The sequence below is a fragment of the Aedes albopictus genome, chromosome 1, assembly GCF_035046485.1.
Source record: "Aedes albopictus strain Foshan chromosome 1, AalbF5, whole genome shotgun sequence".
Taxonomy (NCBI): domain Eukaryota; kingdom Metazoa; phylum Arthropoda; class Insecta; order Diptera; family Culicidae; genus Aedes; species Aedes albopictus.
The window spans coordinates 70,109,552-70,135,434 of record NC_085136.1 but is presented as its reverse complement, the minus strand read 5'-3'; the positions used below and the strand labels follow the sequence as shown (position 1 = coordinate 70,135,434).

The 25,883-nt window shown below is 45.4% G+C and overlaps 1 protein-coding gene across 6 annotated transcripts; it reads right to left on the bottom strand.

Moving 5' to 3' along the window:
* LOC109404727 (serine protease persephone) lies at nt 1-21,871 on the bottom strand. Of its 6 annotated transcripts, none has more exons than XM_029877371.2 (6): nt 21,176-21,871; nt 13,442-13,753; nt 1,170-1,353; nt 781-1,108; nt 540-717; nt 1-474 (listed from the first exon to the last, which is right to left on the bottom strand). In XM_029877371.2, the coding sequence occupies exons 2-6, from the start codon at nt 13,566-13,568 to the stop codon at nt 107-109; spliced, it is 1,185 nt and encodes a 394-aa protein (XP_029733231.2). In that variant the 5' UTR covers nt 13,569-13,753; nt 21,176-21,871; the 3' UTR covers nt 1-106. The 6 variants fall into 6 exon arrangements, with proteins under 6 accessions (XP_029733231.2, XP_062700791.1, XP_029733234.2 ...); XM_062844807.1 differs by having other exon boundaries at nt 13,442-13,674; nt 21,311-21,871; XM_029877374.2 differs by having other exon boundaries at nt 21,381-21,871.
* Between the last annotated feature and the right edge of the window lie 4,012 nt (nt 21,872-25,883).

Below are 25,883 nucleotides of genomic sequence, written 5' to 3'. Positions count from 1 at the left end.
TTCAAAGAGAAACAGGTTTTCCGTGTAATAGTCAACATACGCCGAAGAATGACAATAAAAAAAGACATTTGCATAGCGATTTAAATATTCCATCCACTTTAATTACTCATTGCTGCAGAGACGCTTCATCGGGCCACACGATCGGCTCGATCCAGTCCAGATAGGACGCCACCCGGGTGTAAATGCTGGCAGAGTCTCCACAGCCCAGTCCAAACGAGGTGATTCCCACAAGGAAGAACCGATCGGCGCGGTTGTCCGCGTAGTACAGCGGACCTCCCGAGTCTCCAACGCAAGAATCTCCTCGTTTTCCGGACGCGTGACGTTTCCCAATGGCGCAGTACTGCTGTTCGATGACCCCGGAGGCCAGTCGGCCGTTGGCATCTCCCACCTGTGACTGATACTGCTGCGCACATTGGGCCAACGGTTGCGTGCTAAGGTCCACCCGGAGCAGTATGTCCGAACGGGACTTGTCAGCTGAAAGTATAGATGAAAGAGTTTATATTAAGCGCTACAGAGATTGCAGCCATGGAAGAACTCACTGTCTGTCAAACCCCATCCGGATGCTTTCAAAACGTGTGTTGGAATCATGTCTTGCGTGTCCGTGTGCAAACAGATCATATTGACGTTTTGATCGAACGTGAAAGCTGTGACCAACTCGATCAGTGCGATATCGTGATATTTGCTCTTGGACGTATAGCTCGGATGTGGATAAAATTTCTAAAAATAGTCACCTTAGCAATTCATCCCTTTTGAAGACTTCCCCAACTGCTGCATACGAACCTTCAGCTCCGAATCCTGAACATGCCGGTCGTCGTTGGCCTCCAAGTTCAGTGTGCCCATCCGGGCAACGATCGGTCTTTGATTGGCCCTCACGCAATGCGCGGCCGTCAGGAGGAACTTTTTCGCAATCCAGCTTGATCCGCAGCCCCAGGCATACTTCCGGCCAGCTTCCGACGTGCTGTACCCCAATGCCGCGATGAATGGTACCTCTCCGTCATCGGCCTCGACCCCCTCTATGATGTGCTGTGCGATGTACGAGATTCCGCGTTGGAAATTCCGACATGCCTGGGCAGCTTTCCTCTGCGGCTGGTCGCCGTTCGATCCTAATCTATGGCAATGAGTTCCGAAAAATGTGCTAAGCTTCACTCGTCAACTTCACCTAAACATACCTGCTTAAATCGTCTTCCTTAGGGCAGCAAATTAGCTCGTCATCTCGTGTGAAGCCACACTTTGGAACGTCGACGTAAGAGATCCGTTTCACGCGGATCACGTTCTGAACGAACCAGGGACACTCGTTGGGTAAGGTGCAAGTGCCTAGTGAGCCGTTTAAGTCTAGACAATTGTCACCTTTCTCTGAAAAGAATTCGAATAATCGATAATAAGTGATCTTTAGTGGTATGATATTCAGACCGTTGTTTTTTTTCAGGTTAAAGCCCTGGAGGTCAACTTCTGCTACTAGAACTTCAGCAACCCTGAGCGTATGTTGCAGTGGTTTTAAAGCAACCGGTGTTATGGTCCCGGGGCCTGACGAAGGAAAAGGACTGCCCGCGATCGAGGTGGCTGAACAGCAGTATGGCAAGATTATCGACTTTGCATGCACGAAGTCCAACATAAGAAAGGACCTGAAAACGGCTCTGTTGCAACTTCGTAAGTCGATGGACGTTGCCAAGCAGGATCACGTGAGACTCGTGAAGACTGCAGCACGGAACCGGTGAAAGTAAAGTCTACCTAGACGGATGGCATCGCTTTCGCAGGAAGTCCAAAAGGTGTGGCGGAGGCGACTGCTCGTGATAAGCACTCGCAGAAGCGGGTGAGGCAGCCGTCAGGTGAGGAGCTGTCGGACGGTGCCCGCAAGGCTAGAAAGGTACTAACGCCGAAGGTAGGCAGTAATGCCGGCAAGTCGGACCACAGGCCAGGTGTCCCGGAAAGCTGGGAAGGGTTAGCCTAAAAAGGCTGGCCCGTCCCGGATGGAAGGGAACAGGGGGTTGCGATCGTTGTTAGGCCCTCAGCAGGCACAGAGTAAGGCGAACCAAGGGGAGGACCCCCCTTGGACGAAAGTCAAGCGGAAAAGGAAGAAGAAAAAGCCACATGTCGAGGAGAACAGGAACGCCAAACCAAGAAAGCGTAAAAGAGCAGGTGTCAAGCAAGAGAAAAACGACGCGCTCGTCATCAAGACCGAACAGTCGAAGTACTCGGACGCATTGAAGGCTATGCGAAGCGACACCATTCTCGAGGATCTGGGAACCGACGTGCGCAGTATCAGACATACTCGTGCGGGCGCTTTAGCTCCAAGATCATCTCCTTGGAGCTAAAGCGCGATAAGCAGCGTAAGGGCGAAGGGGTACAGGTGAGAGCTCTCACACAAGAGGCGACTCTGAAGGTGAAACACCTAGACAAGGTCATCGAAGTGGAGGAGCTCGTCACGGCACTGCGGCAACAGTGCGAAGTGCAGGTGGCCGCCGCAACCGTTACGAAAGGGGCCGGCAGGGAGACAGGTAGCTTTGGTTCAGCTATCTGTGGCGGAAGTAAAAAAGTCCGTTAGAGTAGGGAGGATCAAGATGGGCTGGTGCGTATGTCATCCACGAGCCACCGGAGGTTTGTTTCGCGCAGCAGTTAGCAGTGGCCCTACCAACGGAAGAGCAGCTTGGCGCAGCTACACTTGAAGATGGCTGGAGGGACATCCGATCCGCCATAGGTAGTACCTCGGCTACAGCACTAAGCTTCGCGACTCCGAATCACAGAAACGACTGGTACGACGGCGAATGTGAACAGTTGAAAAACGAGAATGCTGCAACACCGTACGAGAGCGAATGAGGCACGTTACAGACAGGCGCGAAACAGGCAGAACTCAGTCTTCCGAATGAAGAAGCGCCAGCAGGAAGGACAAGTCGACATGTGCCGAGATAATCACGGGAATATTTTCACGAGCCAGCATGAGGTGGTCGAGAGGTGGCGGCAGCATTACGATGAGCATCTCAATGGCGACGTAGCAAGCACCGAAGGTGGCGTAGCCGGTTGAAAAACAACCAAGCCGCTGAAGCAGATCAACTATCAAGCGAGTTACTAAAACACGGTGGAGTAGCACTGGTGAGAGCACTACACTGGGCATTACCAAGATTTGGGAGGAGGAAGTATTACCGGAGGAGTGGATGGAAGGTATCGTGTGTCCCATCTACAAAAAGGGCGACAAGTTGGATTGCGGGAGCTATCGCGCGATCACACTACTGAGCGCCTCGCTGAGCACTGCCTACAAGATACTCTCTCAAATTTAAGGCCGCCGTCTATCACCGATTGCAAGAGAGTTCGTGGGGCAATATCAGGCTGGATTCATGGGTGAACGCGCTACAACGGACCACCATCCGCCCGGTGTTGCAGAAATGCCGCGAATACAACGTGCCCACACATCACTTGTTCATCGATTTCAAATCGGCGCATGATAAAACCCAACTAACCAGTAAGCATTTAAAATAGCACTCCTTCAGCATTATAGTTGCCTTTACGACAAGGCGTTTAATGCTAGTTAGCCGTATATACGCCTTTAGTGCTACTCCACAGCAGGTTTTGGCAAAATAACGGGCTGTCTAAGTGCTACCCCTTCAGGAACGTCGTGCCAAAATGTCAAAGAAGCGTAACGGCAGTAACGCCTCGTCGAACAAAACAAAACAAAAATAGATTTACGTCTGCTTCGCGATCTCTCAGCCCGCTTCTCCGTTTCCTCATCCTTCCACACTCCAGCTGGTGATAGGTGGTACTTTTTGATTGTTTTAGTTGTGATTTGGGTTCGAACTTAGGATCCGAAGATACTTCTCAACCTGCTGCTACTGCTCCACGATGCTACAGCTGTGCCGATGTCGTGCGTTGAATTTATCCCATATATAAAGAATGCTACGAAAACAGATTCAGTTCGAACACCCAAAACTTGTTTTTAAAAATATATTCCGTTGTGTGTAGAGCATTTTCATTTCTTTTTCGATCTGCAGCATATGATTTTCTCTTCCTCTTTCGAATAATCTTATGATCCGCCCTTGGATCCGCCAAACCTTCCACCTATGCAGCATCAGCGCACATTTTCCGACGAAATCATAATTAGTCATTTTTTGATGACCAAGTTCCATCAAACCCAGCTGCCGCAATGTTTGCTTCTGAGCTCTTGGATTGGTGAGGAAAAAACGAAGAAGCAAATCAAATTTGTAAACAGAAGCATAGGTCATGTAAAAGTGAGACAACATGTGCTGTGAAATGCAAACATATCTCCCATCCTCTTTGCTCTTAGCAATCGATCGAAAACAGCTATGGCAGATTATGCACGAATACGGATTCCCGGATAAACTGATACGATTGATCAAGGCGACGATGGATCGAGTGATGAGCGTAATTCGAGTATCAGGGACACTCTCGAGTCCCTTCGAATCTCGCATAGGGTTACGGCAAGGTGATGGTCTCTCGTGCACGAGTGTAACGATTTTCACGAAGTCCGTTTAGCTGGTCGGTTTCGCTGACGATATAGATATTATAGCTCGCAAATTTTAGACGATGGCGGAAACGTACATCCAACTAAAGAAGCAAGACAAGCGAGTCGGATTAGTTATTAATGTGTCCAGGTGAAGAATCACCGCGCCCGCCATTCCGAATTTCTATCGACGGTAAATCGAGGCGGTTGAAGAATTCGTGTGCTTGGGCTCACTCGTGACCACCGACAACGACACCAGCAGAGAAATTCAGATGCGCATTTTGGCAGGAAATCGAGCTTACTTTGGACTCCGTAGAACTCTACGATCGAATAAAGTTCGCCGAAACACGAAGTTAACTATCTACAAAACGTTTATTATACCGGTAGTCCTCTATGGGCACGAAGCATGGACTCAACGTGCAGACTACCATCGCGCCCTTGGAGTTTTCAAACGGAAAGTGCTGCGTACCATCTACGGCGGAGTGCAGATGGAAGACGGAACTTGGAGAAGGCGAATGAACCACGAACTGCATCGGCTGCTGAGAGAACTATCCATCCTCCAGACCGCGAAAATCGGGAGGTTACGGTGGGCGGGTTACGTCATCAGTATGTCGGATAGCAACCCGACTAAAATGGTTCTCGAGAGTCATCTGACCGGTACAAGAAGACGTGGTGCGCAGCGAGCTAGGTGGGTCGAGCAAGTGGAGGACGATCTGCGGACCCTACGCAGAGTGTGAACTGCAGACAAACAGCCATGGACCGAGTGGAGTGGAGACGGCTACTATGTATGTACAGCAGAGGCTACCCCGGCCTTAGCCTGATCGGTAAGGTAAGGTAACGAAGGTTTGTTTCAGGTGTCTGGGACCAGGACACAAGTCATGGGACTGCAAAGGCCCTGACAGAAGCAAACTGTGTAGGAGATGCGACGCTGAAGGCCATAAGGTACAAGGCTGCACGAGTTCACCCATTTGTCTGATTTGTACCGGGAAAATCCATGAAAAAAGTGCAGGTAACGCAGTTGAACCTGAATCACTGTGACGCGGCTCAGCAACTGCTTTGGCAGGCGGTTTCTGAGTGGAGGACAGATATCGCCATCATAGCGGACCCATACCGAGTACCCGCCGGCAACGGCAATTGGGTCGTAGATGGGTCTTAAAAATTGGCGGCGATATAGACGACGGGTAAATAACCCGTCCAGGAGTTGGTGTCTATTACCAATGAGGGCTTCGTGGTCGCCAAAGTAAACGGGGTCTTCTTCTGTAGCTGTTATGCGCCCCACGGTGGCCAATCGAGCAGTTTACGCAGATGCTGGACTGTATGACGACCGTGCTAACAGAGCGAAAGCCGGTAATAGCGGGAGACTTAAATACCTGGGTCGTGAAATGGGGAAGCCGTTTCACGAACCAGCTTGGTCAGATCCTGCTAGAGACACTGGCCATGCTAGATGTCGACCTGGCTAATGTCGGTACCAAGAGTACCTTCAGTCAGAACGGTACGGGCTCAATCATTGACGGTACTTTTTGTAGTCCTGGCTGAATAAGTAGTTCGAACTGGAGAGTAGACGATAGCTACACGCACAGCGATCATCTGGCGGTTCGCTACAGTATCGGCTACTTGATCGGCTACAACAACTGCAGGCAGCGGGTAGAGGAAGAGGCGGCTAGGTCAAGGGCAAGCCCTCGCAGGTGGAAGACTTCGACGAGGGAATATTTAGGGAGGTGTTTTGCCGTGAGCGAAACCTTCTTGGTTTAGACGACGACGAGCTGGTAGCGGTAGCAAAAACCGCGCTTAAAACTGAGATAAGAGCTAGCAAAAAGGCCTGCTTTGAGGCTCTCTGTCAGAGTGCCAATGCGAACCTGTGGGGTGACGCCTACAGGATCGTTATGGCCAAGACGAGAGGTGTAATGGCTGCTACAGAGCAATCTCCAGAGATGTTGGAGGGGATCACCGAGGGGCCTTTTCAGCGCCATGATCCTAGTGATAAGCCAAAGCGAAAAATAGAACAACGCGTGTACAAGTTTAACTAATTTATTAAGGCGTCTTCTATTAACAACGGTTGAAATTGAACTAAAAACTAAGAGGCACGCTGCACGCGTGAGTGGTCACCACGGCTGTGGTTACCATGGTTACGCTTGACGGTGCTGGACGCGATGATTGCCTACTACGATAGTTTCATCACTCCTCCTCAAGAATCGTTTCAGCCAGTCCCAGTAATCTGCCTAGCTCATGGAGATGCACTTGTTCCACTTGGAAAATGTAGTCGACAAATTCTTGAAACGAATGATGACTTTTCGATTGTGAGGCGGTTCAGCTACATCCGTAAGACTCATCGGATCATCGTTGAATGACCTTGCCAAATGTAACTCTTGGCCGTATCTCGATGGTGGCATTCCCTTGGTACTGCGAGTCGATCGACGCGGTTCTTCCACGATTGGGTCCTCCTCAAGCTGAACATATTCTTCTAGCTCCTCCTCATCTGAAAATCCTTCGAATTCACACTCCATTTCGATAGATTTGTTCAACGGTGCTGGCTGTTTCGTTGATAAGCCAAGATGAACCTCCGTGTCCAGCTCATATGGCTTTACTTGCTTTGGATCAACACTGCGTACCGTATCCTTCATGGGGCACTGGTCCAGGAATGTAGCATCTCGACTGATGCTCTGCTGGTTGCCACGCCCAAGAACCGGAACCCTTTCCGGTTTTCTTCATATCCAACGAAAATCATCCTTTTGGCTTTCATGTCACACTTTCGTCTCTTCTCTGCAGGTACATGCACGAGCGCTTCACTGCCAAAAACGTGTTGATATTTCTGGCACGGTAGTCGTCTAGTCCATATTTCGTGTGGTGTCCTCGGTACTGACGACGATGGCAACCGGTTCTGCAAAAAGTTTGCCGTAGTCACTGCTTCAGCCCAGTATTTCGTCGGAAGATTGAACTCCGCTAGCAAACACCGCATCATGTCCATCAGCGACCGATTTTTTCGTTCTGCCACACCATTCTGTTGGGGGCTATACGGAACAGTTTGTTGCAGCAGGATACCATTCTGCCGCAGGAACTTTCCCAAGGAATCGCTCGACTATTCGCCGCCACCGTCGGATCTGATGACACGTGGCTTCTTACTAAACTAGTTAGCGACCAGCTGAATAAACTCCTTAATTTTATCCTCCGCTTCTGATTTGTTTTTCAGCAGGTATATCGTCGAGTATCTGGAGTGATCGTCGATCATCGTCATCACATAACGATTCCTCCTGGGAGTGAACACGTCCATTGGCCCACAGAGGTCGGTGTGAACCAAATCCAGTACAGCATCAGCACGCGATTCTGAGGGTGAGAAAGGTGCTCTATTTATTTTGGCTTCACTACATATGGTACATACTGACCCTAGTACTGACCCGATTCCGCAATCGACCATGGTGAGGTCAGTGCCCATCTTCTCGTCGACAATGCGCTTCAACGCTTTGGGATCTCGGTGGCCCAAACGTCGGTGCCAGGAATGCTGGCAGTTCTCACGATGCGTGGCTGCGACTGCTGCTGCTTCAGGTTGCTTCAGTTGATACAGATAACCGTTTCGTTCACCGACGACCACCACGTGACCGTCTTTCAGTACCTTGCATCCGGTACGGTTAAACACGACTGTACATCCTTCATCCACCATCTTGCTCACCGTCAACAGGTTCCCCTTCAGTACCGGCACGTACAGAATTTGCTTCAATGTAACGGTGCGCTGCCTGTCGTCCTCGTCAACCGTAACGATGTTCCCAGAGCCAGTCCGTTGCGACAGGACTTTGTCACCATCGGCCAAAGTAATGCTGCTGCATACCACCGATTTGAAAAATGTGATAATCGTCGCGTTGCTGGTCATGTGAGACGTGGCGCCAGAGTCTAGAAACCACGTGTTTTCACAAGAATCTGTCAGTCTCACGCTAAAGCAAATGTTCCTGGGATAGTGCTCATTGTCCTTCGTAATTTTCGCCCTCTGCGGTTGCGCTCGTATATCACCATTTCTGTCCTCCGTGAATTTCCTGCAGTCCCGCCGGTAATGGCCCTCCGTGCGGCAATAGTGACAAACCTTTTTCTACTTCTCGGCTTGTTTAGATCCACCAAACGTTTTCAGCGCTTTATCACTTTCTCGTCCACATTCTCCGAAGCGGCGTTTCCTCCCATCTACCAATTTGCCTTTGATGAACTCCAGATCGAGTTCCTCGTCGCGACTTTCGAGTGCGGTAATGAGGTTGTTGTAGGAACTGTGCAGACTCGACAGCAAAATGGCTACGATCCAATGGTTGCTAAGCGACTCACTCAAGACTTCCAATCGGTTGACTAATTCCGTTACCGTGGCAACGTGTTCGGCCATGGCACCGTCCTAGTCCAGCTGCAAACGAATCAATTTTCGCAGCACGTGGATTTTGTTCACCAATGACCGACACTGATTAAAATTTTTCAAGCTGTCCCACATTTCACATGCCATTTTCGCCTTCATCACATGGACGAGCTGTGTGCTTTGCAGAGCAAGGCCAATTGCCGCACGAGCTTTTCCATCCTTCGACAGCCATGCCGCACTTGGGTTTTCCGGCTTGTCGCAGGTCAGCATCTCCAGCAAATCCTCCTTGATCAGCACTAGCTCCATGAGGTAGCTCCACGTCGCGTAGTTGGTTTCTCCCAACTTTTCCATCAGTACCTTCGCATCGGCCATTTCTTCCAAATTTCCAGGTCACTTATTTTCGCAGAAATCTTTCTGGGCTCATAACCTGAAAAGCCAAACCGTAAAATAGAACAACGCGTGTACAAGTTTAACTAATTTATTAACGCGTCTTCCATTAACAACGGTTGAAATTGAACGCGTGAGTGGTCACCGCGGCGGTGGTTACCATGGTTACGCTTGACGGTGCTGGCGCATTCAAACTATAATTGCCTACTTCGATATTTTTATCACCTAGTCCGTGGCCTCCTTTCGTAGGACAACCGGAACTGGGGTTGGCGATGGGGAGAGGGTCACCGATGTGGAACTTACGGAGATAGCGCAGTCCCTTAACGTAGGTAAGACCCCGGTCCGAACGGAGTTCCGAACCTGGCCTTAGAAGTAGCTACCGAGATGTTCATGCTATGCAGAAATGCCTGGACGAGGGAGTTTTCCCAGAGGTTTGGGAGCGGCAGAGCCTGGTTCTTTTGCCAAAGGCGGAGAAACCATCTGGAGACCCGTTGGCATATAGATCAATATGATTGATCGACACGGCGGGGAAAGGTGCTCGAAAAGATAATCCTCAATAGAATTTTCAGACACACCAAAGGTGTAAATGGATTCTCAAGCAATCAGTTCGGCTTCCGGAAGGAGTGGTCGACCCTAGACGTTATCATGTCGGTTATAGAATTCGCCGAGATAGTGCTCCAGCGTAAGAGGAAGGGGATTCGTACTGTGCAGTAGTGACTCTGAGTGCAAGGAACTCGTTTAATAGTGCCAGTTGGGCGGCTGTTATCGATGTACCTATACAATATTTTCGGAGGAATCGAGTACCGGTTTACTACACAGAGGTTGGTCGGAAGTGCTTTCACATAACCTCAGGAGTCCCGCAAGGTTCCATCCTGGGTCCGATGTTATAGAATGGCATGTGCGACGAGGAGTTGAAGTTAGAGATCCCAATGGGAATGGAGATCGTCGGCTTTGCTGACGACAATAAACTGGAAGTCTACGGTGATTCGATCGACGAAGTGGAGTTGACTACTGCACACTCGATCGCGGTTGTGGAGAAGTGGATGCGCGAGGATGCGGAGTCGAAGCGCTCCGTCAGGTAGGCGATGATCGACGATAAGCTTACCATCGGTAGCCACGTTGATTACACCTGTAAAGAGCCTCCATAGCTATTTCGACACTGTCCCGGATGATGTCCAATAGCCCTACGGTGTACGCCAGTAAGCGCAAGCTTCTGGCAAGTGTCACTACGTCCATACTAAGGTATGGAGGCCTGGCGTTTCGGTACTCTGATAAGTACCGAAAGCTACCGTGGTAAGCAGGAAAGTATGGCTAATTCACACGCTATACAAGAAATGGTCAAAGGGTTCAGAGCCGGCTACGTAGGTAATACCGGTGCCCAACGGTCGAAATCGACCCTTACAGCGATTAAGTGGCCGCGGGGAGAACATCATGGTAGCGTTGCTGTCGTGGCGTCGGTTTACTGTCCGCGGTTGTAAAGGTGTCCCCGGCAAGGTCGTGGCAGGTGGATGTCCTATGTCGACACATCCTTCTATGTGCGGGAAGGTCAAATCGATGTGCACGCGGATCAATTCTTGATAACTTAGTGTTCAGTTGGAAGCAGGTGTGGGGTACCTTCCGAAGACAAAGGGAGTGGTGAGGACCACTCAAGCGCCAGCATGCTACCTTGGTGGACTCCCTCACGCGGAGTCATCGATGTTCGTTGTTGCAGGCTACGCAGCTAACCTTGAGGGTGCGATGTGCATTAGCCTCTCTCTGAAACAATGCCTTCTTGGTGGTTCCGGAGAGGCGAAGGGTTTGGCGGCCATGGGAATGTTGTTTAGTCGGTCGAGGAAAGAGTTCACTTTTCATTTTTCATTTATTTAGTTAACATCAAATTCATGATAATACTGAATCAACAATTTGCCGCCATAATACTCGATTTGTAGCTGCAGCTCTCCAACGTCGGTCACGCCCAACACTCGCCAGATCACGCTCCACCTGGTCCGCCCATCGTGCTCTCTGCGCTCCACGCCTTCTTGTACCAACCGGATGGTTAACAAACACCAGCTTTGCAGGGTTGTTGTCCGGCATTCTTGCAACATGCCCTGCCCATCGTATCCTTCCGGCTTTGGCCACTTTCTGGATGCTGAGTTCGCCGTAAAGTGCAGCGAGCTCGTGGTTCATCCTTCTCCGCCACACACCGTTCTCCTGTACGCCGCCGAAGATCGTCCTTAGCACCCGTCGCTCGAAAACTCCGAGTGCTTGCAGGCAGTGATGGAATTACTCTCCTCATGAAGCAATTCACGAGTGTAAAGCCAAAACAATGGTTACTCACGATTCCGAAAGTAAACTTTGTGTGAGTTTATGCGCATCCGCCTGCTTCGTGAGTAAGAAGCAAAACAGAAACACTCATGAGATTTTAATCGTGAAGAACTAGTGGAGGTGCGTGAAGTGCATTTTATGGTCGTTATAATAGCAAATCCAGTGATTATCCAACATAAACTTGTCCTGTCTCGCTCAGTCCCACCTACCAGCATGTACTTTGTCTTAGCCGTATTGATCACCAGTCCGACCTTTGCTGCTTCGCGTTTCAGGCGGGTGTACAGTTCTGCCACCGTTCCAAATGTTCTACCAATAATATCCATGTCATCCGCAAAACAGACAAATTGGCCGGATTTCGTGAAGATCGTTCCACGGCTGTTGAGCCCGGCTCGTCGCACAACACCTTCCAGAGCGATGTTGAATAGTAGGCAGGAAAGTCCATCACCTTGTCGTAGTCCCCGTCGAGATTCGAATGAACTGGATAGTTCACCCGAAATCCTTACGCTGTTCTGCACACCGTCCATCGTTGCTCTTATCAGTCTGGTAAGCTTCCCGGGAAAGCTGTTCTCGTCCATGATTTTTCATAGCTCTGTGCGGTCGATACTGTCGTATGCCGCTTTGAAGTCGATGAACAGGTGGTGCGTTGGGACCTGGTATTCACGGCATTTCTGGAGGATTTGCCGTACGGTGAAGATCTGGTCCGTTGTCGACGGGCCGTCGATGAAACCGGCTTGGTAACTTCCCACGAACTCATTTACTTTAGGTGAAAGACGGCGGAAGATGATCTGGGATTAGACGTGTGCGCCGAATATTCGGCGTAAAATCGGCGTGCATCGGCGTGGGGATTCTCAAACAATTGTGAACAAAGTAAACTACTTTCTAATGATTGGATTGCAACAAATGTACATCTAGCGATGTGCTGCTGCAGAAATTTTTTGGTTTTGATGATGGAAGCCTTTCTGAGAAGGGATACGCCGATCGGCGTGCGGTTTTCACGCCGCCGCCGCCGTTTGCCACGCCGACACGCCGATGCTTCCTGGATCGGCTTCAAACAACATAACCATAAACTTTTTTCACCAGTGCATGGGTATAACCCCCCTTTACCTATCCCCGTTTAAAAAATATAGTATTTTTGATTCTTGTTGGCTTGGGGAGCCGCACGCCGATTCACGCCGATTGCTCATCGGCGCGGCGCGGCGCGGCGGCGCACACCTCTATCTGGGATAGCACGTGGAAAGAGTAGTCCTGGCTTTTACTTTTGTTTCAGAAGACGGTCCTTAACCCCACACTACCTGGACCTCCCTGTTCAGGTGTCTGTTGAGCAGATTATCTCCCATTGGTTAGAAGAAAAAAAAGACGATGTTAAGCATATCAGACAAGGTTGGTTGACTAGGTCGAGACTCGAGAGTGATTTGGTGAGTGTAAGACGTTCCCGAGGTTGGAGAGAAGCAGCAGTGAACTAAGAGAAGAAACGTGCTACGACTTTCTCTGTAATGGTAATGGTAGACATGCATTGAATACAAAGATTCAATGAAGATAAAAAAAATATTAATCAATTGCATCATCTCGAAGGCGCGTTGAAGGCGTCATCACTGAGACAACATGTGCAACAAAACTACTTCACCTTTTCCAATCATCTTATCATGACGTGCGTACATCACATCAACTGCATCAAAATGCTCCAACATTCTGAACTTCACCGAATACCGTAACACGAGATGGAATGGACCCTTCTTTGATATTTTTTCTCGAATAGTTGTTCTTCAATTAATTAGCACAAATCTGACCAATAACGCCTCGTTTCACGGTACATCTTGCAATCTAATCAGCAGCCTAATTCAAATCCGTTCATCAACCGCACTGTCCGCACTAGCCAATCCTCACATCGTTGAGAGCGCGCGCTCTCCCGCGCATCTCTCACGAGCGAAGAACTGGCTCGCGGCTTAATTCTTGGTTTATCCAAAAATTGCGAAACCTACCGGATGGGTCCTCTGCCAGAGTACGGGAAACTTCGAACGCACCGCCGCCGCCGCCGCCGCCGCCGCCGCCGGAAAATGCAAATAGCCCGCAAACGGCGACAACAATAGAACGTACCGGCCGGTACATCTTATACTTCTGCTTGGGAACGCTATTTCGGCCAATCGATTATACACGCAATTTCACACTTGTTGATCAGCTGCTGCTGCTGCTGCTGATGCTACTGCTGTGGTCACTAAACTTTGATTGAGTTGTGAGCTGCGCAGCATTAACCCCTTATAAGGTCGGAGGAAACTTGAGCGTGGCATGCAGAACTGAGAAGAGATGTTCTTAATTTTACAGAAGTAGGTGACGACGGATATTATCGGCAGGTTTGTTCTCTTCGTCATGGGGGTTGTTGTGGACCAAATTGCCTCAAATTTGGGCATATTGGGAAGTGGAACCATTTGGGCACTTTTCTGCTATAACTCAGCCAATTTTGAACCAATTGACACAACGCGATGAGATACGTACAGTATCTAGCCGTGTACAAAATGTCAAGTCAATTGGTTTGGAATTGACTGAGTTATAGCGAAGAGTGCCCAAAACAGCGGCCACTGCCCAAGTGGTTCGCTACCCTATCTCAGCTTGGTTGGGAAGGATTTGAGGCCAACTCTGAGTGCAACAGGTTTAAAAAAAAATCGATGACGAAGAGAACAAAACCAGAGCCTTTCAAATGAACAAATAAGCAAAAAAAAGAACAAAACTGCCGAAAATACGTAAATTCCTCTAATTGTTCTAATTGTTAAAAAAACTATACCACAGACAAACATATGCAAAACTTTCATCGACCACGCTTCTAACGATCATTTTAAATCTTCATAGTTGTGGTTTTCACAACCACACGCAGAAAATTGGCGCTTGTTCAAAACAATAAAACGCATGGTTGATTTTCTAACTGAGAATTTACTTATTCCAAAGTTATATTTAATTGCTTTCATTTAGAGTTTATCGATAAAACAACCGATTACCATCATTTCATATAATGTCAAAAATTTAATTTGTTTCAACAAAATAAAAACCATAAACATGGTCGGAAAGCACTCACACATCTATAAAATGCTTACCCCAACATCGCTACAACGAAGAAGGTGTAGCAAATCCATCACGCCATCTTCCAAGTGCAGCTTTGGCCGTGATGGATAACGCGCAGGTTCTCACGACAGGATCCACAAAAAGTTGATCGGTTTAGCCTTTTTTGTCTTTTTTTAGTCGTTCACCTCCCCATCCGCTTACCGACAGTTTAAAAATAGATTTCCGAGCTGCCGCAGTTGCTACACTGCAAAATATTTTTGCTGGTAATCAGCAAACTTTGCTGATTTTTGGCGTGCTAATTGCATTCAGCAATACAAATTACTGAATATCAGCAATTATTTTTGAACTTGCTGAACAATCCAGCAATTTTGACAGTTGATCAGCAACTTTGTGCTGAAATTCAGCAAAAATGTTGCTGAAATTCAGCAATTTCTTTTGCTGATTTTTTGCGTGCTGGAAGCATTTCAAAAATTTTGGTGTGTACCGTCACCAACACAATCACATTCCGGGTTTGTTAGTGGCAAAAGTGCAGTCGTTTGAATCAATCCATTATTGCTGACTGCACCCCAAATTGGACTGACACAATAGTGTGCACACACCTTCAAAGTGTGATTACAGCGCAGGGTTACGTCGGATCGAATTGAGGTCTTCGGTGCACTTATTCCTTGTAAATGGAGGAATAAGTGCACCGAAGACGTCGAGACGATCCGAGGCAAATGTGCACTTTTATCACACTTTTTAGGCGTACCAAAAAAAGTGTGATAGTCCAATTTGAGATGTAGTCTGCAATATTTTATGTTGAAAATACCATATCTCTGTTTGTTTTAACAAACTGTCAAAAATTTCGACAAATGAAAATATTTGTGTTATCAAACAATAGAACAGTTCAGTTTAAACTAGAAATCAATTTTTCGCTATAGTAAATTCAAAAATCGGTTGATTTGAACTAGAATTTATTGTATTTTTTTTTACGAATAATCAGACTTTGGCGACGAAATTCAATTCGCCCTAATATGGTACTAACCTAACATTTATGACACATTTTCGCCTTCTTTCCCCGATTCAGGCGAAACCAGCTGATTTTGTTATGAAAACATAAACAGCTGGTAGCCGAGAACAATGAGGATGAACGTAAGCATCGGTGAACCAGCTGGTTTTGTTGTGTAAACATGACCAGCTGGTGGACCGAGAACAAAAGACTTTAATGGTAAACTTTGGGACGGCCGGCGAAAACTGTCACATTATCGGGCGAGTTGCAAAAACCCTGCGACTGAGATTGACAGCGAAATCGAAAGCGAAATATGAGTACGACGAAATTTATTGCATCAAAGTCTAAGTCGAAAAAAAATCGCAATAATTGTGTTTACAATTTATTTTTCTGCGTGCAGAGGCGCGCGCATCGTTTTTCTATGCGTTTGACGTTTCAAACTAGCGCCTTCTGTTGACGATATTGCACAACACAGTGTTTCGTGGAACATTTCCACAAGGTGATGGTAGTGTGAAGTGGGCGATATATATTGACGAAAAGTATTCTAGGTGTTACGTCTGTTTGTCTGTGGCTATCCGAAAAAAAAAATATTTTTTTAAATGAAATTATTCAATTTTATCTTAAATTTGCCACAAAATATAATTTGCTATGACTAGTCTGCCTCTTTATACTACATTAGAATATGAAATCAACCAAGCAGATAAAGTTTGAGATTACTCATAAATGTTACTTATGGTTTGACCCGAACGGCTGTGGATTTGATCATATAATAAACATAATCTCGGTGGAATCCCCGCGGGACACAATCGTTGCCTTTCCTTGTTAGCCTGTGTTTGTTTTTTTGGGATAAGAAGCAAACTAAAATTTCCGGTAATAAAAAATGCTCGTTTCTAGAGCTTGTTTTCGCACTTAGGGGGATTAGGGGCATAATGGACACCCGGGGCGAAATGGACACCCCTAATTTTGCCGAAACCGTTGACTTTTATGTTAAACTTTTAATGCGTAAGTGTAAAGGAACAAGTCATGGTCCTATTTTTCATAAGTACCATAGATATTGCTCCAAAATAAACAAAATATCATTGAAATTGAAATATGTTTTTCATATGGTGAAATTCTTATAATTTCGAAGCAGCATCAAATAAGGTATTACGAGTGTTGGGGTGTGTCCACCATAAAAACAAGTGAATTGTTACCTTATCTACATGTATACGGAGATTTAGCAATGGATGAAATATTATATTTTTGATCAGAACTTATTCAAAATAGCAATTTCCATGGCAATTTCAATGTTGTAGTCGATTCGGGGCGAAATGAACACTGGCAATTATGAATGGACGTACGCGCGTTGCATACTGTTAGGCGTTTTAGATAGTTTGGAAAAAATCAATCCGATTATTTTAGCCTAAAATTTATTTAATTAACTTTGATCTTATGTAAACTCATCTAAGATGGAGTATTATATCTGTGGTATTGATCTCCGTAGGCAAATTACTTAACTGGTCGATATTATCAAAGATACAGCATAAAATATGCAGGGGTGTCCATTATGCCCCGATGGATGTCTATTTCGCCCCGTACCTTTCCTGCCAACCCTAAAAATACACGGTTTACAATTCATTATTTCTTCACAATAATGACATTCTACCAGCTGTAAATGATTAAAATACGTAGGAAACAAGTTAAAGTTGTAAGCCAACTGATAATATGTTAAGTTTTTGTCTGTTATACAGGCCCAACATACTCATTTGCTTAGGGTGTCCATTATGCCCCTAATCCCCCTATTCTTAGAAATATTGAGGCTGAATATAGCGTACTTCTGAAATTCTATAAAGCAATTCTCCAAAATTTCGACAATGTTGCGAACATTTGTCTTTGTTTTTTTAATGTAATATTATTCAGATAGTACATAAATTTTATACTTTCATCCGTTATTATAAGATATAAATTTAAACAAATAAAAATAAAAGTTAAAATAAATGAAATTTTATTTGGGATATTCTGCGAGTATTTCAAAATTCAGATTGAACAAATTTAGGACTCTAGAGGCGAATATAGCAATAAACTCTGAAGAACATGAAACTCAAAATAAAAACCGCTGCTGTGCGATGTTTTTGGAAACTTTGTTTGAAAAACTGCCCCGGATTTTTCGATCATCTCCAGGAATCATTATCTCATCTTTCCCATGATAACATTTGTCCTCAACGAACTGATGCAGCAGTTGCTTAATAGCAGTTGTTTCCAGAATATAATCGTATAATCAACATACGTATGCAGGTTATACAAAAAAAGCTCAAAAACGAAAATCCATTCTTAAAATAGTTCCCGAGATAGTTCCAGTGAACCAAAATTGTGAAATTTTGAATTTCTTTTTAATCTCAAGTGAACATTCAGATTATGATATAATCTGGATATCCTTAAGAAACCCAATGACAACTACTGTAGGACATGAATAAAATATAATCGTGTATGGAAGTGTATATTATATGGTTTTGTTGAACAAAATATAAAGTGCTTCGGGATTGTTGAGCCCCCCCCGGGGGGCCCGGGGCACTTGCCCCCTTTGCCCCCCTTAAATCCGGGCCTGATTCGAAGCAGTCTAACAATGCTGTGCCTGAACGTTAACCAAGCGTATCCTTTGGAGTTTACCCTTCCACTAACAACACCAAAATTCCCGTGACACCTAGGCCTGAGAGATCGTAGAGTTGTCTACATTTTTCATAGGTGTCCAAAACTAACCATCCATTCCCATTCCTCAGCAGTCGCAAGGACGTGGCCAGGACAGTGCTCGACCATTGGAGGATTGCGTCAGTCTTGTCTAAGAGTCAGGGATTAGTCCCTAATCTTTGTGCTTTGGTTCGGACGGGAAGGAGGCAACCCTCATAACAGCGGTCTAGGACTGTACCACCTACGAATTTGTGCGACTCGCTTAATGCTAATGCTAATGCTAATGCTAATGCTAATGCTAATGCTAATTATGCTAAACCTACAAACAAGCAACACGACCAAACCATTCATTACATCCATACTTTGATCTAAGTGGGCAATATAATTTGTGACTACCCAGAAAAAAAAATTTCAATACAAATACAATACATAACAATAATACAACAATGCATTCTATTACTAACAAATCATTATATTGTTATTGTATGGTTTTACAATAAAACCTTCTATTGTATAAAAAGTTAAAACAATAGCAAAACAATAAAATATATGGTTTGCGTTTCAGATTTTTTTGAGAAAAAATATTTTTTTGTATTGTTACGATACTTAACAACCTGTACATTATATTGTGAAATATTCATTTACAATACATTTTATGGTACATATCCATTCAGCGGCCGTTCGCTCGTGGCAAACCCGCTAGTTGCAACGCTTTTTGATTGCAAGTCCGCTAATTGCAAAATTTGACAAGTTTTTGCAACTAAAAAGCAATGAAGTGTCAAATTCGTGCTGTTTGTTGTGCTGTCAGTGCATTTCGATGCACTTTTGTGTCAAAATTACGTTGCAGTTAGCGAATGGCATTCGCTCGTTGCAAAGTAAACATTTTGCAACAAACGAACGGCCGCTGTACCACAGAGAAACAGACGTAACACTTAGAACAAATTTTATTAAAAAAACATTTTCACGAAAACGTAATCGCCCAATGCTAAATGTACAGTGTTTGGCCGGGCTGTCCCTAGATGTTGGTTGTGAGCAAACGTCAAACAGGAGCAAAAACGATATCAGCGCCGCGAGTGGTCAATCGACCTACTACTGAATATTAGAATCAACGCACAGACAAAAAGACGTATCACTTGGAACAAATTGCGATAAAAATCATCGTCACGAAAACATACTCGCCCAATGCTAACCAGGCTGTGTTACGCAAATCACTCAGTAGAAGGCAGTAGTGAGCATACGTCAAACAGGAGCAAAAACGATGGGAGCGCCGTGACCGATCGATTTGCGAAATACAAAATATTTAAACTAATCGTTAAAAAGGGTAACGATGAGAAGTGAGTAGAGTGAGACGTCTGTTTGTCTGTGATCAACCGTTAAAAAGGTGATCGATGGGAAGCGTCGAGAGTGTGACGTCTGTTCTTCTGTGTCCATACGTTATATTGTTTTTATATTGTATTCTGTATAGTATCTACAGTGAAATGTATTGTGAATGTATTGTAATATAGCAATACAATATATTGTATTTGTATTGGACATTTTTACGAGGGTGGTTCACTAGGTGACCCAAACGTTGCTGCAAAGAATGCATATGGTCTTGTACCATTTGGGCAGGTGTACCTATTTTGGGCACTTGTCGCTATAACTAAGTCAATTTCAAACCGATTGATTTGAAATTTTGTCCAGAGTTAGGTACGTACAGTATCTAACTCTGTACAAAAATTCAAATCAATCGGTTTGAAATTGACTTAGTTATAGCGACAAGTGCCCAAAATAGGTACACATGCCCAAATGGTACAATACCCTATTGAACACAGCTATGCGCATTTTGCCGAGCCTCAAAATCTATTCTGAGTGTGTTGCTTCTTCAATATCTCAGCCTAACAAAACTGCCATTCAAGTCACATCTCACAAAAGCTCTTTGGCTCTCTTAAGATCAACTAAATTATATTAAAAAAAAACGAAAAAATGACGTAATTTTCAAATTATAACATCTAAAGCGCAAAAAAAAAACCTAAAAAATTTCAGCAAAAACACATCAAAACAAACTGTCAAAAAATTGGAGAGGTATATTTTGGTGTTATTGAGATATTGATCTTTAATAACAGTACATACTAGGATATTGTAGCTTTCATTTGGTGCTAAGAGATCCAAATCGGTTGACAGACGGCTGAAAACGTGACTTTTTTGCAACAGCTGAGCTGAGTTGATTGGTATATGAGACTCGGCCCTGCGGGCCTCGGATCGAAAGTCTGTTTTTCGAGCGGTATTTATACCCTTCTTATGGGTGTAAGAAGGGTAAAAAGGCTTGCTCAGTGGTTATTTGAAATCTGGCAGCAAGCTTAATTGAAATCTGGGAGATTGCTGCCAACTCCGAATGCAATGGGCCTTTTCATTTGACGTCTTAAATCAGCTGATTGTTCGGGCGTTTGACAGTTCTTCTATGAAGATGACACGTTCTTGTTAGCAGCTGTTGTTCAAGCTTTGTAAACAAAAACGGATCTGTCACATGAAAAGGCCTATTTGGCGCGAAATGCGTCTTATTCAAAATTAATAGGACGCAATCAGTGAAGTACTAGATTGAAAGTAGTGAGCTGGATTTTTGTATGGTGAGATGATCAAATCTCCATTTCTGCAATGAAATGGTGCAAACAGCGTGGGTTATATGATTTCTTGACAAATTTGATGCTGTTTGAGCAAAAGTTTGGGTAACTGTATTGTTGAAGTTGCAAGAAATAAAAAATACAACATCACAGGTACCCAAAATTGTACTCAAACAGCATTAAATTAGTCAAGAAATCATATAACCCACGCTGTTTGCACCATTTCATTGCAGAAATGGAGATTTGATCATCTCACCATACAAAAATCCAGCTCACTACTTTCAATCTAGTACTTCACTGATTGCGTCCTATTATATTATTATTATTAATATTTATTAAAGACACTTTACCACTTATGTGGCATTCGTGTCTAGACCTATTATATGTATATTACGAAACGCAACATTTACCCAGAAGTAAAAGGAATGGCTATTAGTTTATCATTTATCACAACAAATGCCGACGATCAAGTTTCCATCGCCTTATAAAGGGTTAAATTCACCCCCGATTCATCCGAAACCGGAACTACACTGCACACTACCCACACTCGTTCGCGGATGCAAATACACACGGGTGACGGGGTGGTGACGACAGTCGGATGCGCCTGGTGTCTACCTAAATGCAAATGACGGTGTCGCGTCGCGTCGCGATCGATGACAACAACTCGTCGTCGTCGACGACACGTTGCGCTTGCTCACTCGCTCGCTCGCCGACTAACTAACTGGCTGCTGACTGGACCGGGAACCGGTTTCCGTGGATTGATGATCTTCAACAAACACTGATATTCCTGTTCTCAAACGCGGCGCAATGGGTACTGTTCTAGGTGCGATGCGATGGAATTTCTCTCCCGACTGCTTCCTAATTAGTCATCGCAATGTTCCGGTGGAAAACCGCAAATATTTCGAAAATTCCAGGGCACATTTCGGTTTCACACTCCACACTCGACAGATAGCGCTTGAACGGATCACGTTCACGGATTCACGATCGGGCACACGCGCGCGCAATTTCGAATCAACCAATCAGCGATGCGATCGCGCTGCTAGCAGCAACAACGGGAGCGAACGATGCTCTCGGGTTGCTCTCCTAAACGAGACTGAATGATGACGGGGATCTCGCCGGGCATATCCCGTGCGAATCTATCCTTTGGAAAAAGGTAAATGGTTCATGCGTGAGCTAGCGGCCGTTCGCTCGTTGCAAAATGTTTACTTTGCAACGAGCGAATGCCATTCGCTAATTGCAACGTCACTTTGACACTAAAGTGCATCGAAATGCACTGCCAGCATGACTGACAGCACAAATTTGACACTTGATTGCTTTTTAATTGCAAACACGTGTCAAATTTTGCAATTAGCGGTCTTGCAACCAAAAAGCGTTGCAATGAGCGGGTTTGCAACGAGCGAACGGCCGCTGTAACAGCATCCGTTCGCTCATTAGCATTTTAGTTTCAGTAGCATGCCAATTTTTTTTCTAGTTCATTTCTTTATGGCTCAATCGCGTGTAACGCTTTACGGAGCCAAAATTCATTCTTTGTATTCAGTTACATACAATTTTCTGACTTTCTTAGGTACTCAAGGTTAGTACTGGGAGGAGGCCAGGGTACTCGTGGCTGCTCGAGGTTAGCGGGTCACAAAATTTTAAGGACAGGCAAGGTGAGGATAAGGTTTCAGGGTTCTCTGTAGCACATCCGGGAGGTATATTGGCTTTTGGCGTCGCTTCTGGTGTTGGCGTGGGCTTGTCACGGGTTTTCGTCTGCCGGATGGCTATGCCAAATTTTGCAAATACAGCGCCCGTTCGCTCGTTGCAAACCCGCTCGTTGCAACGCTTTTTAGTTGCAAGTCCGCTAATTGCAACATTTGACACGTGTTTGCAATTAAAAAGCAATCAAGTGTCAAATTCGTGCTGTCAGTCATGCTGGCAGTGCATTTCGATGCACTTTAGTGTCAAAGTGACGTTGCAATTAGCGAATGGCATTCGCTCGTTGCAAAGTAAACATTTTGCAACGAGCGAACGGCCGCTGTAGCGCACTTGCCACTAAAAAGCAGTGCATTGCAACAATCGAACGATTGCTTTATCAACGTTGACAAATTTATGTCAAAGCTTATCGTATGATAAAAAGTTCTAGATAACAAATTAAATATTTATATCGGACTCTTGATTGATGCGAAAATTCAATAAGCTTACAATCTTGCTGCTCAATCGAAGATGCAAATCATCGATTCTGGTGTATAAATAATCGGAAATTCCTGTTTTCTCGTGGAACCGGCCGAGATACGAACAACCTTATGGAGTATTACTTGAAATACAGCGGCCGTTCGCTCGTTGCAAACCCGCTCATTGCAACGCTTTTTGGTTGCAAGTCCGCTAATTGCAAAATTTGACACGTGTTTGCAATTAAAAAGCAATCAAGCGTCAAATTTGTGCTGTCAGTCATGCTGTCAGTGCATTTCGATGCACTTTAGTGTCAAACTGACGTTGCAATTAGCGAATGGCATTCGCTCGTTGCAAAGTAAACATTTTGCAACGAGCGAACGGCCGCTGTATTAGGTTTAACCATCCGCGGGGGAAACTTCGGTCGCATGTCGGCATGTACATTTAAATTTCATTGCAGACTTCGGTGAATGGTATGCTGAGAATACATTATTTCATCTCATTTATTTAGAATTACATCAAATTCAAGATAAAACTGAAACAACAATAATTCTTCATAATACACGAATCGTGGCTGCCGTTCTCCATTCTTAGTCACGCCGGATGCTCGCCAAGTCACGCTCCACCTAAGCCCCCCTGCGCTCCACGCTTTCTTGTGCCAACTGGATCTGTCGCAAACACCAATTTTGCAGGGCTGTTGTTCGGCATTCTTGCAACATGCCCTACCCATCATATCCTTCCGGCTTTCGCCACCTTCTGGATGCTGGGTTCGCCGTAAAGTGCAACGAGCTCATGGTTGAAGTTCGCCGAAGATCGTCTTTGGCACGCGTCGCTTGAAGACTCCGAGTGCTTGCAGGTCCTCCTCGAACTTGGTCTATGTCTCGTATCCGTAGAAGACCACCAGTCTTATTAGCGTTTTGTACATGATGCATTTGGTGCATTTAGACCGCAGTTTCTTCTGGAGCCCGTAGTAGGCCCGACTTGCGCTGATAATGCGCCTCCGAATTTCACGACTCACGTTCTTGTCAGCTGTCAATAAGGATCCGAGGTAGACTAATTCCTCCACCACTACTCCATGTTTGGATTGTTAAGCACTGAGGGATTTTACTCAATGTGCTGATATCATTTATTAGTGCTCAATCAGGTTCGCGTGTGAACTTTCTCTGAACTTGAAATACTCTGCGAGACAAACTTTTTGAAGCCGAAAGTTCGGAAGAAGTTTACGCGGAACTTTTTGTGAACTTACACAGTTTGACATTTTTAGTTTGTTTTGGTCCGCAGTTTAGGCAAGTGCAAAGCAATAAATTAGTGCCAGTGTCGGTAATTCTGAAAAGATTATAAGTTTTCAGTGACTACGATCCCGGTGATCACCGGTGCGCTGGCGCGACAAGTGAGACGGGATGGAAAACATCAGGCAAAACTAGAAGACTTTCGCCGTAGCCGAAAAAAAAAAATCCGGCGGAACTCTGGGTGGAGCAGTTGCTCGCTGAGAGGGCAGCCTTTGAGCCACACAATACGGATTCTTTGCGTGGATTTCAAGTAAGTACGTTGAAATATAATACTAGTGAAACAAAGTGTACTTGTGAAATTAACACAAGCTGTGGCTGCTGAACTCGATTGCCGAGTGATTTAATTGAATGTGAACTTCTCCCGAGCTCCGCTGTTTTCGAAGTTCATGTGAAGATCACTTTTGGTACGGTTAATATTTATCCGAACTTCATGTTTCCGAAGTTCATGTGAAGTTCACTTTTGGTACGGTTAATATTTATCGGAACTTTGAGTAGTAAGTTCAAAACAAGTTCAAAACAAGTTCGGAACGGAACATTTCAAGTTGTTGGTATATGTTAATTTGAACTGCATTTAAACTTTAGTGGCACGCAAACGTTCAACATGAGTTCTGTGGGGTATGAACAAAGCTGAGTAGCATTTCCCATGCGTGTATTTCCCCTAGCAAGCATCAGTGACAGCCAGCACCATGACGGGGTCGTCGTCAGTGTGATGCTGCCTCATTGACGAGTGGACTGTTGGCGGAGCAAGTCGCCATCACCGTAAGGGTTCGTTCAAATATTACGTAACGCTAAGGGGGGAGGGAGGGGGTCTAGCGCTGTGTTACGCTTCATACAAAATTCCAAAATTTCCCATACAAAAGTTGTTACGTGGGGGAGGGAGGGGGTAAAAAATGGTCAAAATTTGCGTTACGTAATATTTGAATGAACCCTAAGGTTCCGTATTATGCCAAGTGATTCTACTGCAGTTTGCTAAGATGGCTGGGAACGGATTGTTCCAGTGAGTTGCCCGGTATTCACATTGGCGATCCTGCCAGGAGTGCATCATAATCAATAACAAGTTAATCATAAAATAGGTAGAATCACTTGGCATAAAAACAGTGAGAGAAAACAAATCGTTTTGGTGTGTGAAGTGTGTGGTGGTGCTGCAAACACAGTGAAGTGGGTGTTGCAATTCTGCGGTTCCTGACGAAAGCTAGAGCGCGGAAAGTTTTTGTCATTCCAACCGCGTTCTGTTTTAGCCTTGGTTCTAGCACAAACACATGAACAAAGGCGCGGTGACGTGGTTGATTTTTGTTGTCGACTGGTAGCACGCTGTGGATAGGTGGTCGGTCGATGATTGCATGCATGTTTCTTCATGTTCTTGCTCGGCATGGATGGTCGCGCTTTCGTTGATTCCTCGGATCGTACATGCTCGTGTTGTCACTCGGTTGAACGGTAAATGCAAACAGGTTGATGTGCATGATGGTAGAGGTGTTTGACTATTGTGAATGTTGCCTAAAATACTCGCGGCGTTGGTTGGTTGGGTTGGTTTTTGCTCGGGTTTTTGGTTGGGCAAATTAATGGCGTGTCGAACCGCCGAAAATTTTTCTGCATAAGGAAAATGCAGGGACGTGTAATGAAAACCGTCCAAGGAAACGGCATTTTTGGATAACCGCCGAAAATTATTCTGCATAAAGAAAAT

Bases quoted from the DNA above. Each gene is read 5' to 3' on its own strand.
- LOC109404727 (XM_029877371.2), bottom strand. From the start codon at position 13,568: ATGTACCGGCCGGTACGTTCTATTGTTGTCGCCGTTTGCGGGCTATTT. The intron at 1,354-13,441 runs GTAGGTTTCGCA...AATTCTTTTCAG, and splicing joins TCTGGCAGAGGACCCATCCG to AGAAAGGTGACAATTGTCTA. The intron at 475-539 runs GTGAGTTCTTCC...CTATACTTTCAG, and splicing joins CGGATGGGGTTTGACAGACA to CTGACAAGTCCCGTTCGGAC.